The 16,179-nt window shown below is 48.6% G+C and overlaps 1 protein-coding gene across 27 annotated transcripts in view; it reads left to right on the top strand.

Moving 5' to 3' along the window:
* The first annotated feature begins 521 nt into the window (after positions 1 to 521).
* KLHDC4 (kelch domain containing 4) overlaps positions 522 to 16,179 on the top strand; it is a 77,059-nt gene continuing 61,401 nt past the window's right edge. For 14 of the 27 annotated variants that reach the window (XR_010124270.1, XR_008494570.2, XR_010124268.1 and 11 more), the window contains exons 1-3: positions 9,745 to 9,869; positions 10,305 to 10,580; positions 13,613 to 13,704. Coding sequence is in view for 13 of the 27 variants with exons in the window: in XM_054453295.2 (XP_054309270.2) it covers positions 10,398 to 10,580; positions 13,613 to 13,704 (275 nt within the window). In the remaining 14 variants the exon portion in view is untranslated. Of the gene's footprint in view, positions 762 to 9,150; positions 9,870 to 10,304; positions 10,581 to 13,612; positions 13,705 to 16,179 lie in introns of those variants that run through there. The other 13 variants (XR_008494575.2, XM_063654168.1, XM_063654167.1 and 10 more) reach the window with 8 other exon arrangements.

Raw genomic sequence — 16,179 nt, 5'->3', positions numbered from 1 at the left:
GAACACACCCACTGGGAGACAGACACAAACCTGCAGTCTCTCATAGGGAGCACACAAGGTCCTATGGCTTCCTCAGAGCCAATCATTGGCTCACTGTTGTTGATATGACGTTAAAAGCTGTTTCTAGCCAGGCGAGGTGGCTCACACCTGTAATCCCAGCACTTCGGGAGGCTGAGGCGGGTGGATTATGAGGTCAGGAGTTCGAGACCAGTCTGGCCAACATAGTGAAACCCTGTCTCTATAAAAAATACAAAAAATTAGCCGGGTGTGGTGGTGGGCGCCTGTAATCCCAGCTACTCGGGAGGCTGAGGCAGGAGAATCTAGTGAACCTGGGAGACGGAGGTTGCAGTGAGCCGAGATTGTGCCACTGCACTCCAGCCTGGGCGACAGTGCGAGACTCCGTCTCAAAAAAATAAAAATAAATAAAAATAAATAAATAATGCTGTTTTCTAGTTTGCGGTTAGCATTTCCAGCATAGCTTCTATCTTCTGTTCCATTTTTTGTGCTATTTTCTAGGTTTTGGTAGTTTCTTCTTCCCTATCTTTGCATCGGATATCTTACAGAATGTCCATAATCTTCATGTGCTCCTTCTGAGATCAGTGATAAAGAAGACATGGATACAGCAAGAAGGAAGGAGGCCCTGTGCATGACACTAAGATGAGTGACGCCACAGCACGGGCCTTTGCTCAAGATCCGTCAGCAGGAAATACCCCCCAAGTGCCGAGAGTGTTGGCGTGCAGCAGAGAAGGCTATAAGTGACTGTGAGATTTCCTTCATTATACTCATCTGCATTTTCTAAATTTTGAAAATGAGTATATATTAATTACACACTAAAAAACATCATTTACACCTGTAATCCCAGCACTTTGGGAGGCAAAGGTGGGCGGATCACTTGAGGTCAGGAGTTCGAGACCAGCCTGGCCAACATGGTAAAACCTTGTCTTTACTGAAAATACAAAAAAAATAGCCAGGCGTGGTGGCAGGCGCCTGTAGTCCCAGCTACTCAGGAGGCTGAGGCAGGAGAATTGCTTGAACCCGGGAGGTGGAGGTTGCAGTGAGCCGAGATCACGACACTGCACTCCAGCCTGGTGACAGGGTGAGACTTCATCTCAAAACAACAACAACAACAACAATAACAAACTTCATTTACCTGGGTGTGATGGTTCATGCCTGTAATCCCAGTACTTTGGGAGGCCGAGGTGGACAGATCACTTGAGGTCAGGAATTCGAGACCAGCCTGGCCAACATGGTGAAACCCTGTCTCTACTAAAAAAACAAAAATTAGTTGAGCGTGGTGGCGCAGATCTGTAATCCCAGCTACTCAGGAGGCTGAGGCAGGAGGATTGCTTGAACCCGGGAGGCAGAGGTTGCAATGAGCCAAGATCATGCCGCTGCACTCCAGCCGGGGCGACACAGCAAGACTCCGTCTCAGAAAAACCTCCCCAAAACCCACCATTTAAAAAAGAAGCAATGCTGCCTTTTAAGGAATATGGTAGACACAAGTTATTTGGACCATTACTGTCATTCAACTAAAAAATACTGGATAAATGTTGAAATAACATCAGAAAGGCATCCGAAAGCTAATAAGGAATTACCAAGTCAGACCTTAATGGAAAGTAGCAACAAAAACAGGCCACTGGGCTCTGAGACAGCTTTTACTTTCACGCATGAGCCGGTCTTGCCATACTTACCTTTGGTTTTGACAGCCTCCAAGGGCAAGAAAAACGTAATCGATTCCAAGGATGTCCAAGGTGGGATCTAGGAGAGAACTCCCCAGATGAAGCCAAGATTTCAAGAGTTCTGCCCCAAAAGGGTAAGATTGAAGCAGGCATCACCCTACCCCCATGACCTAAGGAACCACAGAAATCAGCTCAGTGCAGTGGGAGACGATCTCACAGCCCGGCCAATTTTTATATTTTTAGTAGAGATGGGGTTTTGCCATGTTGGCCAGGCTGGTCTTGAACTCCTGACCTCAGGTGATCCACCCGCCTCAGCCTCTCAAAGTGCTGGGATTACAGACATGAGCCACCGTGTCCTGTCCCCATAAGCCTTTTAAGGAACCTCCTAGAGGCTGGGTTTCAGACAACCAAAGTGACAAGATATCAACAGAAAAACTGCTGGGAGTCTAGCTGGACTTTTTCCCCTTGGACCAATCAAATGAATGCTGTGGCCTCATTTCCTAGAAAAAAAAGTTCATACAGTTACAAGACTCTAAATAAGACAGCAACCCAAACATGCGTTACCAGGTGCCTTGATAAAGTGTGGTACATTCACCGTACTCAGAATGCACAGGAATGAACTCCTGATTCACGCACAGGAACTTCATGGATGAATCTCAGAGTGAGGCTCAGTGAATGAAGCCAGAGTTCCCTGCCACCAGAAGAGTACATCCTGTAGGATTCCTTTTTCTTTCTTTTTTTTTTTTGAGACTGAGTCTCACCTTGTCACCCAGGCTAGAGTGCAGTGCCACCATCTCGGCTCACTGCAACCTCTGCCATCTGGGTTCAAGCAATTCTCTTGCCTCAGCCTCCTGAGTAGCTGGCATTACAGGCATGTGCCACCACGCCTGGCTAATTTTTGTATTTTTAGTAGAGACAGGGTTTCACCATGTTGGCCAGGCTGGTCTTTAACTCCTGACCTCAGGTGATCTACTTACCTCGGACTTCCAAAGTGCTGGGAGTACAGGTGGGAGCCACTGTCCCTGGCTGTAGGATTCCATTTTGTAAAACCCTAGAAAAATGCAAACTAATCAAGAGTTTCTTTTTATTTTATTTAATTAATTAATTTATTTATTTTTTGAGCCTGAGTCTCGCTCTGTCACCCAGGCTTGAGTGCAGTGGTGCGATCTTGGCTCACTGCAACTTCCACCTCCCGGGTTCAAGTGATTCTCCTACCTCAGCCTCCCTAGTAGCTGGGATTACAGGCACGCACCACCATACCCAGCTAATTTTTGTATTTTTAGTAGAGACGGGGTTTTGCCATGTTGGCCAGCCTGGTCTCGAACTCCTGACCTCAGGTGATCTGCCCGCCTCGGCCTCCCAAAGGGCTGGGATTACAGGCGTGGGCCATGGTGCCCGGCCAATCAAGAGTTTCAGAGTATATATTAGAGATTGCTCAGGGATGGGGGTACAGGAGGGGAGAAAACATTACAGAGTTGCATGAGTAAGCTTTTGGGTTGATGGAAATGTTCATTTTCGTGATTGTGGTGGTTTCAGGGTGTACACACATGTTGTGAAAATTGATTGTATACATTGGAGTTATCTAGTCATATCCAACTAAATTACATTTGAGAGAAAAGGAAAGAAAAGTACCTGGGACACAAAGCCCTTGGCCGGGGATTCTATCGCAGGCCAGCTGCCGAGATGTCCTGCTGTCACCTTAAGAGCAGCTTTGCCCCAGTAGCTGCTGAAGCACCGTGCTGTGACTCTGTGACTAGTTCTGTCTGCCACCCTCACTCACCAACCAGCTCCCAAAGACTTTGCTAGTGCCAATGAGTTTTCTTTTGAAACATTATGTAACATTTCTCTCTTTCTCTCTTTTTTTTTTTTTGAGACTGAGTCTTGCCCTGTCATCCAGGTCCAGGCTGGAGTGCAGTGACGCAATCTTGGCTCACTGCAACCTCTGTCTTCTGGGTTCAAGCGATTCTCCTGCCTCAGCCTCCTGAGTAGCTGGGATTACAGGTGTGTGCCACCACACCCAGCTAATTTTTGTGTTTGTAGTAGAGGCTGGTCTTGAACTCCTGACCTCAAATGATCTGTCCACCTTGGCCTCCTAAGGTGCTAGGATTACAGGTGTGAGCCATCATACCCAGCCACATTTCTTTTTTTTTTTTTTTTTTTTAATTTTTGAGACGGAGTCTCACTCTGATGCCCAGGTTGGACTGCAGTGGCATAATCTTGGCTCACTGCAACCTCTGCCTCCCAGGTTCAAGCAATTCTCCTGCCTCAGCCTCCCAAGTAGCTGGGATTACAGGCGTATGTCACCAGGTCCAGCTAACTTTTATATTTTTAGTAGAGACGGGGTTTCACCATGTTGGCCAGGCTGGTCTTGAACTCCTGATCTCAAATGATCCACCCACCTTGGCCTCTCAAAGTGTTGGAATTACAGGCGTAAGCCACCGCGCCTGGCCACATTTCTCTTTTTAATAAAACCCCCAACCTTCTCTTTGTTCTTTGGACATACTGAAGTTCACCTCAGCCTGTGGATATGCCTCAAAATGTAATTATATGATTCCCATACAAGATGTTTTGTTTAGAGATCCATGTCTATATTTTTATTTGACCTTGATAGTATTTTTTTTTTTTTTTTTTGAGATGGAGTCTCGCTCTGTCGCCCAGGCTGGGGTGCAGTGGCGCGATCTCAGCTCACTGCAAGCTCTGTCTCCCGGGTTCACGCCATTCTCCTGCCTCAGCCTCTCCAGCAGCTGGGACTACGGGCACATGCCGCCATGCCTGGCTAATTTTTCTATTTTTAGTAGAGATGGGGTTTCACTGTGTTAGCCAGGATGGTCTCGATCTCCTGACCTTGTGATCCGCCCGCCTCGGCCTCCCAAAGTGCTGAGATTACAGGCGTGAGCCACTGCGCCTGGCCAGACTTTGATAGTATTAATACATATTAAATTCTACACTTTAATTTATTGTTTTAATTAGAAGAACATCACTTATTGCTTTATGCTATGACATTGGAAAATCGGCCGGGTGTGGTGGCTCATACCTGTAATCCCAGCACTTTGGGAGGCCGAGGCAGGCGGATCACGAGGTCAGGAGATCGAGACCATCCTGGCTAACACAGTGAAACCCCGTCTCTACTAAAAATACAAAAAAAATTAGCCAGGCATGGTGGCGGCCGCCTGTATTCCCAGCTACTCGGGAGACTGAGGCAGGAGAATGGCGTGAACCCGGGAGGCGGAGCTTGCAGTGAGCCAAGATCGCGCCACTGCCCTCCAGCCTGGGAGAGAAAGTGAGACTCCGTCTCAAAAAAAAAAAGGAAAGAAAAAAATTGGAAAATCTTCATGAAGAAGACGGGACACATGTTTCCAGGTTTCCAATTTGGAACTTCAAGGCTGACAAATTCCATACTCGTTTCTCGTCTTCCCTTGAGGCCCCTCCTGAGTGGGTGGCCCTTCTCATAGGGCAGGGGACAACTGTAGATCCCTCTTGCTCCTCAGCACCCACCTGCCTCACCCCAGCCACCTGTGCACACTTGAAATATATACAGTTTATTGTATATAAGCAACACATAGATAAATCCCTGATTATAGTTGGAAATCTTATTATTCCTCTCTCTGGAATGGATTCAAAGAAGTAGGAAAAATTCAGTAAGGCTGGCATGGTGGCTCATGCCTATAATCCCAGCACTTTGAGATGCCCAGTCGGGTGGATCATGTGAGGTCAGGAGTTTGAGACCAGCTTGGCCTACATGGTGAAACCTTATCTCTATGAAACAAACAAAAATTAGCTGGTTGTGGTGGCAGATGCCTGTAATCCCAGCTACTTGGGAGGCTGAGGTAAGAACTTGGGAGCCAGAGGTTGCAGTGAGCTGATTGTGCCACTGCACTCCAGCCTGGGTGACAGAGTGAGACTCTGTCTCAAAAAAAAAAAAAAAAAACTTTGTGTTTTGCGTTTTTACTTTCCTAAGCTTTATTATTGTTTCACTTGATTTTCCCAAGAATCCTGTGTAATAGGTGAACTAGTTCATTATTCCCACTTTCCTGCTGGGAAACGTGCAAAGAGCCACGTAATCCATACCACACTTGGCAGAATCTTCCAATCACATTGATTACTCGTGGTGAGGATAATTAGAAGTTAGCATATTTTCCTAAAATTTATTCTATTATTAATAGATTTTTTTTTCTCTTCTGCACTTCAACTTGAAGGCAGCAGAGGGCGCCTGATCACACAAAAGATACACTCTAAAAGTCAGGGGTAAAGATAATCCATGAAAGTTTCAACAATGTGAATTTTACTAAAATAGAGCCTTGTACTTAATCTCTTGACTATTTTAGGATCTGATCTCATTTTAGATGTTCTATTCCCTGTCTTTCTCAGTATGAGAATTTCAATCTCACGTAAATCACCATGACACCTAAAATCCAAGAGCCTTCTAATTTAGCTTCAAGCTTCTTTCAGATAATAAAAGTATTAAACCCCGCATCCACCAGATCCTCCTAAATCTTCAATAGGTCGTACGCTCTCTCTGTCTCCGGCCTGAAGTGGGCACCACTGTAATGTATTGCAGACAGATGTGCTGTGAATGAAGAGCCTTTTTGCTTCAAGTGCGTTGCCTCAAGGTTACCCAGGATTTTTAGAAAAATATTAAAGGATTAGGTATGTTCTTAAAGTCATAGTACACTAGAGGGGACAGAACTATTTCCCCAGGGCAATAGTGAGGATTTAGCCTTTTGTAGTTCATCATGGAAGATAATCATGCCTGGATGCCCAGGCTGGGTTTCTGTGAAATTCTCCAGCTCCTTTCTGCTCAGCTCCTAACTGGTTTTTCTTTTTTTTTCTACCACCACACAGGCTTCCTACAAGCAGTGCCAGAGACCATGGTGGCCTTCAACCAGTGCTATCTTTTCTTCTCATTATTTCCCCAAATTTCATTTTTCTTCTTAAAGAACTAGGTTTACGGACAAGGCTTGGAGTTGGTTGGAAAATCATTCCTCCTTGGCTGCTTGGTGACTAGTCATTGATTGGATCCAAGGTAACTTTTTTTGTTTTCGAGACAGAGTTTCGCTTTTGTTGCCCAGGCTGGAGTGCAATGGCGCGATCTCGGCTCACCGCAATCTCTGCCTCCTGGTTCAAGCAATTCTCCTACCTCAGCCTCCTGAGTAGCTGGGATTAAAGGCACACGCCACCATGCCTGGCTAATTTTTTTGTATTTTTGTAGAGACGGGGTTTCACCATGTTGGCCAGGCTGGTCTTGAACTCCTGACCTTGTGATCTGCCCACCTTGGCCTCCCACAGTGCTGGGATTACAGATGTGAGCCACTGCGCCTGGCCGAGTTAACTTCTTCTTCTTCTTTTTTTTTTTTTTTTTGAGACAAAGTTTTGCACTGTTGCCCAGGCTGGAGTGCAATGGCGTGATCTCGCCTCACTGCAACCTCCGTTTCCTAGGTTCAAGTGATTCTCTTGCCTCAGCCTCCCAAGTAGCTGGGATTACAAGCGCCCACCACCATGCCCGGCTAATTTTTTGTATTTTTAGTAGAGACAGGGTTTCACTATGTTGGCCAGGCTGGTCTCGAACTCCTGACCTCGTGATCTGCCCACCTTGGTCTCCCAAAGTGCTGGGATTACAGGCGTGAGCCACTGCACCTGGCCAGTAACTTTTTTTTTTGAGACGGAGTCTAGCTCTGTTGCCCAGGCTGGAGTGCAGTGGTTCAATCTCAGCTCACTGCAACCTCTGTCTCCCAGGCTCAAGCCATTCTCCTGACTCAGCCTCCCGAGTAGCTGGGATTACAGGTGCGCACCACCACGCCTGTCTAATTTTGTATTTTTAGTGGAGACGGGGTTTCACCATGTTGGTCAGGCTGGTCTCAAACTCCTGACCTCAGGTGACCTGCCTGCCTCAGCCTCTCAAAGTGCTAGGATTACAGGCGTGAGAGCCATCACACCTGGCTGGATCTAAGATAACATCTTTTTTTTTTTTTTTTTTTTTTTTGAGATGGAGTGTTGCTTTGTCGCCCAGGCTGGAGTGCAGTGGTGCAATCTCGGCTCACTGCAACCTCTGCCACCTGGGTTCAAGTGATTCTTTTGCCTCAGCCTCCTGAATAGCTGGAACTACAGGTGTGTGCCACCATAACTGGCTAATTTTTTTTTTTTTTTTTTTTTTGTATTTTTAGTGGAGACAGGGTTTCACCATATTGGCCAGGCTGGTCTTGAACTCCTGACCTCGTGATCAGCCTGCTTCAGCCTCCCAAAGTGCTGGGATTACAGGCATGAACCACCGGGTGCCTGGCCTAAGGGAATTTTTAAAGGCTGACTCACACACAAAGTAATAAACTAGATTATTTCCTGATTTATGCTTTCCCTTTGCCAAATTTTGGCTTGTCCTTGTCCTTAATTTGCCTTATTCCTTGATTACCAGTCCAAAGATGACATCTTCTAAGTAGTGATAAGCATTTTTACTCTGCTCTTTCAAATCATAACATTCCATGCACTGCAAATGATTTTGCCATTTCTTACATAATTTGAGGCAAATCCTAGAGTACAATTTCCTAGCAGGCATTTGGATCTTACCCATCTTTATTTCTCAGGCTCCACAAATTGAGTACCCTTTCAGGGTGCTATCATTAGCTCTAGCCTACCAATGAAGAAACAAAAGTCCTCCATGTTAGGACATTTGAGGACACGTCCTTAGTACGTAACAGTGTCTGGCACATTTTAAATAGGAAGGTGGAAGGGGCCGTCTTTTTTTTTTTTTAAGATGGAATTTCGCTCTTTTGCCCAAGCTGGAGTGAAGTGGCTTGATCTCAGCTCACTGCAACCAATGCCCCCTGGGTTCAAGGGATTCTCCTGCCTCAGCCTCCCAAGTAGCTGGGATTACAGATGCCCAACACCACACCCGGCTAATTTTTGTAGTTTTAGTAGAGACGGGGTTTCACCATGTTGGCTAGGCTGGTCTCGAACTCCTGACCTCGTGATCCACTCACCTCGGCCTCCCAAAGTGCTAGGATTACAGGAGTGAGCCACCGCGCCTGGCCGGGACTGTCTTACTTAGGGTCTGCAAATTCTTGTAACTGTGTGAATTTTTTTTTTCTGGGAAAAAAGCACTCATTTGATTGGTCTGAGGGGAAAAATTGGGGCTAGCCCAAGAGTCACCCACTTAGTTCTACACAGGGCTAAGCAATGTGCCTTAACAGGGGGCACGTGCACCGTGGGGAAACTCAAGAGAAAACTAGCCGGGGGGCGTGGTGGGCTCCTGTGGTCCCAGCTACTCAGGAGGCGGAGGTTGCAGCGAGCCGAGATCGCGCTACTGCACTCCAGCCTGGGCGACAGAGCAAGACCCTGCCTCAAAAAATAAAAATAAAAAATAAAACTCAGAGGGCACGTCTCCTAGGACACGGGGACAGGCTAGGTGGGGGCACAGGGCGTGAGAATTGGCTAGCATGGCCCGGGTATGTCAGGCGGGGGCTGCCATCTTTTTTGTTTTTTGAAACAGGATCTCGCTCTGTCGCCCAGGTTGGGGTGCAGGGGCGCATTGCTGCTTGGAACTCCTTGACTCAAGCGATCTTCCCGCCTCAGCTTCCCGAGGAGCTGGGACCACTGGGCGCGAGACACCACGCCCAGTTAATTTTTTTTTTTCTTTTGTAGAGATTGGGGAGGGGGGTGTCTCGGGAGCTGGGACCACTGGGCGCGAGACACCACGCCCAGTTAATTTTTTTTTTTCTTTTGTAGAGATTGGGGAGGGGGGTGTCTCGCTTTGTTGACCAGGCTGATCTCGAACTCTTGGACTCAAGCGATCCGCCCGCCAAGGCCTCCCAAAGCGCCAGGGTTAGAGGCATGAGCCACCGCGCCCAGCCCGGGGCCGGTCATCTTCTCCGGGGCCTATGCTGAGTCCGAGGCCCCCGAGCCCGCTGCCGAAGACGGAGCTCCAAGATTGAACCTCGTAAAGGGCCCAGCCGCGCCTCTAGCCGGAAGCGGCTCGAACTCGGGGCCGGAAGTGACTCCATTTCTGTGCGCCGAGCTCCGCCCCACGAGCACCTCTTTCCGAGCGGAGAGCGCGCGCCGTTTCCTCCCCTGGTGTCCCATCGCGGCTTGGGACCCGACAAGATGGGCAAGAAGGGCAAGAAGGAGAAGAAGGGCCGCGGCGCGGAGAAGACGGCCGCCAAGATGGAGAAGAAGGTGTCTAAGCGCTCGCGGAAGGAGGAGGTGAGCGGGTCAGACCGGGCCTAGCGGCCCGAGGTCGCGGCCGTGCAGCCTCGGCCGACTCCCTGCGCCCCCCGGGGTTGCGGGTCGCCGTGGGAGCCGCGCCGGCCCTGCGGGAGAGCTGGAGGCCGTAGGAACTGCCCCGGCGCCGCGTCCGGGCAGCCCAGACGGGGCCCGCCCCCTTCCGACTCTCCACGTGTGTCTTTCCGCTTCTCGGAGCTGCCCCCTTTAACGTGCTTGCTTTTCTTCGTATGGTGTCACGGGCGTTTTTCTGCGTTTCCTCCCCTCCTCCCTCCCTCTGAAGGGAGGCTGGGTGGTGAGAAGAGGCAGGGGTTTGGCATAGGAAGACCTGAGTTTGAGCCTGAGGCTGCCTCTGCAAGATGTGTGGTCTGGGAGTAAGACTCTTAACTTTTCTGAACCTCACTCTTTTTTCAAAAGAGGGCAAGTAATCATCACAGCAGCCCTGAGGAGTGAGCAGCAGATGGTTAAGTGAAGAAGGCACTGGAGCCACGGGGTATCCCATAGCAGCTGATGGCGGCCATCACGGTTGTCTCCTTCCCTCTGGTCCTCAGCCCGGGGTCTGCAGGAGGATCCGTCCTGAAGTTGGGGTTGAGTGTTCTGCGGCTGTTGCTCATGGATTCCCTAACCGGGGGCAGTTTTATGGCCCTGCCATGCGCCAGGCACAGCTCCCTGGGCTTTACTTCTCACAACCAGGTCAGTTCCGTAGCACTGGTATTCCCATTTGACACGAAGTCAGACCAACAGGTGAACCATGAAGTGGTGTGGAACTGGGATGTGACCAGATGTCCTGAATCAGGAGCTCTTGACCACATTCCTTTGTCCCTTTTCTTCCTAAGTCATTGATCTCTCCACATCCTCATCTCTTAAATAATGGGGTTGGACTTTTCCCTCACACTCTTCTTAGGCTCTGACTTTCTTTTTTTTTTTGACAGAGTTGCTCTGTCGCCTAGGCTGGACTGCAGTGGCATGACCTGCTGGCTAGGGTTGTGGCACAGGAAGTCAGTTCATCTGTGTGGCATCTTCAGAACGGTGCTTGGCAGAAAGTAAGCACTCAGTAACCAGCTGTTATCTGCTTTCTGCTTTTTTTTTAAATTTTTTTTTGTGAGAAGAAGTTTCACTCTTGTTGCCCAGGCTGGAGTGCAATGGTGCGATCTCAGCTCACTGCAACCTCTGCCTCCCAGGTTCAAGCGATTCTCCTGCCTCAGCCTCCCGAGTAGCTGAGATTACAGGCATGCACCACCACACCCGGCTAATTTTGTATTTTTAGTAGAGACCGGGTTTCACCGTGTTGGTCAGGCTGGTCTGGAACTCCTGACCTCAGGTGATGCGCTCACCTCGGCCTCCCAAAGTGCTGGGATTACAAGGCGTAAGCCACCTTGCCCCGCCAGTTACCTGTCATTTTTACTCATCTTCATGTCTCCCTCCAGTGCCCAATACTAAGGTGATTGTAACAGTAGCTTCCCTTAAGAGAGAGAGCCTGTCAGGCCTGGGGTTTGTATGTTATCTTAATGAACCCTCAAAACAAACCTTTAAAATAACTGGGCATCTGATTAGGCTAGACCCACAGAAGATCATCTCTTTCTTAAATTCAGCTGTGTCTGTAATGCAACCTAATCACGAGAGTGGTATCCCATTCTTTCACAGTCCTGGCAATTATTGGGGGAAGGGTTGGGGACAGTTTGGAATTCTGCTCCCACAGAACTCATGTATCAGGTCATCTGGTTCGCACCTTCACTTGGTCCTGGCCTCTGCCTGTCTTTCCAGCTGTCTCCCTGGGCTCACTCCAGCCACAGTGCCTTTTAGTGTCCCAAACATGCCAAGTTCTGTCTGTGGTCTTACCTATACCCCAACCATACTCCGTCTGACTCATCTTTTCAGCATTCAGCGTATTGTCACCTTGGAGAGGCTGTCACTGGCTAGGCCACTGGCGTCACCCAGACCCTACAACTTTGCTCTCCTTCAGTCACCCAATGATGATGAGGTTCAGCCAAGGTTAAAGACCGCTGTCTTCGAGTAGCAGCAGCAAAGCTTTCCCAGTACATAGACGTTAGTATTTGAACTGTTTGTTGAATCTCGTTGCGCAAAAAAAGCAAAAGTTAAAAGAATATACAGTATGATACCGTTTAATGACATTTTATTTTTTATTTTTATTTTTTGAGATGGAGTCTTGCTCTGTCACCCAGAGCAAGTGTCGCAGTGGCATGATCTCAGCTCATTGCAACCTCTGCCTCCCAGGCTCAAGCAATTCTTCTGCCTCAGCCTCCTGAGTAGTTTGGGACTACAGGTGTGCGCCACTGTGCCCGGCTAATTTTTGTATTTTTTAGTAGACACGGGGTTTCACCGTGTTGGTCAGGCTGGTCTCGAACTCCTGACCTCAAGTGATCCACCTGCCTCGGCCTCCCAAAGTGCTGGGATTACAGGCATGAGCCACTGTGCCCAGTCCATTTAATGACATTTAAAAATGTAAAACAATACTATACGTTGTTTAGGGATACACATGTGTAATAAAAGTGTGAAGAAAAGCGTGAGACTAATAAGCACCGAGTTCCAGGTAGTGGTTACTTCAGGGAATGTGTGGGTGGGTACACGTGGGTGACACTTTATTCCTTACCCTGGGAACAGTACACAGGAGTGTCTTGGATAAAGTTCTGTAACTTGTGTGTTTTAAATATTGCATAGTTAGAATACTAAGCAGTGTACCCTGCTGACGTTCACCCTGAGATGAGAGGTGGACTGAAGGAAGCACGAGGTGGGGCGTGGCAGGCTGAGAGAACCTGGCGTTTTCATTAAAGGAACGGAGAGGACGCCGGTGTATCTTGGAGAGTGAGGCCGGGTGGGAGGTGAGGTTGGAGAGGTGAGTGTGGGGGAGGGAAGATGGTCTGCAGGTGTGTGTAGCTGCAAGAAGGACACTGAAGGCTAGAAGGAACTTGAAATGTCAGGCTCGGGTGTGGATGGGGGTGTCTTGTAAATGTTGAGAAATGGGCACTGGGACTGAGGCAGGAACACTGGGTTCCAGTGCTGCCCTCTGTGCCGGCACATCAGTGCCTTGAGTCACTCTCGATGGTAGTAAAAGTTGAGACCTTCTTACATGGATAGACTGCAGCTGGTATTTGCTGAGCCCTTGCTGTGCAGGCAGTGTTTTAACCAGACACAAGTCTTGCTCTGGTGGAGCTCATATTTTATTATTTTGTTGGGGTGGAGGAAACAGATAAGCAAGAGAAATATATCAGACACTGCTCCGCAGACAGGAAGGCAGGCAGGTGCGACGGCCCGGGCCTGCGCTCTGAGAGGTGCTGAGGATGTCTGCAGTGAAGTCACGATGGGCTTGTTTAAGTGGAAGTTCTTGTCAGACACTGCTCTGCAGACAGGAAGGCAGGCAGGTGCGACGGCTTGAGCCTGGGTTATGAGAGGTGGGGAGAGTGTCTGCAGTGAAGTCACAATGGGCTTGTCTAAGTGGCAGGTCTTGCAGGGGGAGCATTAAGCGTGTGGAGTGAGATAATACTTGGTGCACACATCTACCCTTCAAGCAAACGCCTTTGAGGTCAAGCTCTGGTTACTTTCGAATGTGTCAAACTCTGCATTTCAAACACAGGCACAGTATGTTACAATTCACAGACGTGACTGAGCCCAGTCGAATCACACTGACTGGAGGAAAGCTGAGAGGGCTGTGGCTCCGCAGTGGGTCCTGGGAACAAGTCTCATGTGTGCCTGCTTGCTTGCCCTAGGAAGACCTGGAAGCGCTCATAGCCCATTTCCAGACACTCGATGCCAAGAGGACTCAGACTGTGGAAGCTCCGTGCCCCCCGCCCTCACCAAGGTGAGCAAGTAGCATTTTTCACATTGTATGTCTGTTTCCTTTTCTTCTATACATTGAAAAACTGCTTTAAATAGCACCAGGTTTTGTAAATGACCAGGTACTTGGGACATTTTCATTATTAAAACCTGTTCTCGGTCACTTTCTGCTGAAGAACTGGAATGAGGCTGTTGAGCTTTACTGTCATGGAACCTGGGAGCAGGGCCTCCAGCACAGCTGCTGCCTCCGGGCTCCAGCGCCAACTTTGAAAGCTCCTCCACCGGTCATGACGTGTGGATGAAAGTTTTGCCCCAGTGAGCTTTTCTTTGGTTCTTAAGGTATTTTAAAAGTGCATACTGTAGGCAGAAAGCTGAAAATCACTGTGGCTTTTTGATGTGTTTGTAATGCTTTCAAATTCTCATGTGAAAAGTTTGTTAAACATAAATTGAGTATAAGCCATTTTAAATGAATATGAAAATTACTTAAAAATGTTCCGAGTCTGCAGGATTTCGTACACATGTGGGATGAGCTGGAATGAAAAATGGTTTGCTTTATTTCCCTCAGTAGGAGATTAACCTTGCAGGACTTACCCTTTTAATAAAGCTGCTGCAGGCCCGAGTGGAAGCCACGGTTCCGCCTGTCGGGAGTGGGTGGTCACGATTGTGCTGCGTTTGTATTAATGGGGCCATGTGATGGTTCCGGTGCCCAAGTCCCACCCACCTGCCCAGAGGCGGGAGGAGTGCGGTGATCAGCCCCTGAGCAGAGTGAGTGGTGTTGGAGCCACGGCCTTTGGTGATCAGCCCCTGAGCAGACTGAGTGGTGTTGGAGCCACGGCCTTTGGTGATCAGCCCCTGAGCAGAGTGAGTGCTGTTGGAGCCACTCCCAAAGGCCCATGTCCTTCCTGGGTTTTGCTTAATGTCCATTAGGATTTGAGTTTTCTTTTTCCCTTTAGTTTGCATGTCGCCCTCAGGGCCAAATGTAAGTTACACATGGTAAATGTACTTTTTTTTTGAGATGGAGTCTCATTCTGTCACCCAGGCTGGAGTGCAGTGGCATGATCTTGGCTCACTACAACCTCTGCCTCCCAGGTTCAAGTGATTCTCCTGCCTCAGCCTCCCAAGTAGCTGGGATTACAGGCGCCAGCCGCCATACCCAGCTAATTTTTGTATTTTTAGTAGAGATGGGGTTTTGCCATGTTGGCCAGGCTGGTCTCGAACTCCTGACCTTAGGTGATCCACCTGCCTTGGCCTCCCAAAGTGCTGGGATTACAGGCATGAGCCGCTGTGTCCGGCTGTAAATGTACATTTTCATTTGAGTTGTTGGAGCAAATAAATCCTTGATCTTAGGCTTCTGACATATAGCACTCCTGAGGAAAGCCACTTTGAACAGGGATTGGTTTTAGTTTTTTTGTAGAGACTTTTTTTTTTTTTTTGAGGCAGAGTCTCGCTCTGTCGCCCTGGCTGGAGTGCAGTGGCTCCATCTGCGCTCACTGCAAGCTCCACCTCCTGGGTTCACGCCATTGTCCTGCCTCAGCCTCCCGAGTAGCTGGGACTACAGGCGCCCGCCACCACGCTTGGCTAATTTTGTCTTTTTAGTAGAGATGGGGTGTCACCGTGTTAGCCAGGATGGTCTCGATCTTCTGACCTCGTGATCCGCCCGCCTCAGCCTCCCAAAGTGCTGGGATTACAGGCATGAGCTACCGCGCCCGGCCCTGTAGAGACATTTTTTATGTTGTCCAGGCTGGTCTCGAGTTCCTGGGCTCAAGTCACCGTACTTGGCCTTTTACTTTTCTTTTTTTTTTAATGATATTTTAGAATTTTTCCATAAGTAACGTTGCCTGAAAGTCAGATTTCATGTCAGGATATAATTTAAGGTGTTGGCAGTTCCCTGGGTTAGCTGGAAATGCTTCCTAATGGGAGGGAGCAGTTATCCTGAGATTAAGACCTTTTGCTTGGTAACCTTAATAACTTCCAACTTCCTATTTCTCTATCATATTACTTTAAAACCTTGTGAGAATGACCAGTTTCTAAATGAGCATACCCTCAGGATTGGCTCTGATGTGACCTACCTGGAAAATGGTGGCATGATACCAGCTGCCTCAGTACCTCACCTGCCTGTGCGGCGGAAACACCTAGGCTGGTGCCGCTGGTGGCTGGGTGGGGGCCTCAGTTTGGGCCCTGTGTAGATGGTTTCCGAAGTTGTGTTTGGTACTTTTCTGCAGAAAATCAATCAGTATTCATTGAGAAAAGATTCAGGGTCAGAGGAATTTGGGAAACGCTGTTTACTCTTTTTTTTTTTCTGAGACGGAGTTTCGCTCTTGTTGCCCAGGCTGGAGTGCAATGGCACGATCTCGGCTCAGCGCAGCCTCCCAGGTTCAAGTGATTCTCTTGCCTCAGCCTCCCGAGTAGCTGGGATTATAGGTATGCACCACCATGCCTGGCTAATTTTGTATTTTTAGTAGAGACAGAGTTTCTCCATGTTGGTCAGGCTGGTCTTGAA

Source organism: Pongo pygmaeus, chromosome 18, assembly GCF_028885625.2.
Source record: "Pongo pygmaeus isolate AG05252 chromosome 18, NHGRI_mPonPyg2-v2.0_pri, whole genome shotgun sequence".
Lineage (NCBI taxonomy): Eukaryota > Metazoa > Chordata > Mammalia > Primates > Hominidae > Pongo > Pongo pygmaeus.
This window is presented reverse-complemented; position numbering and strand designations above follow the sequence as displayed.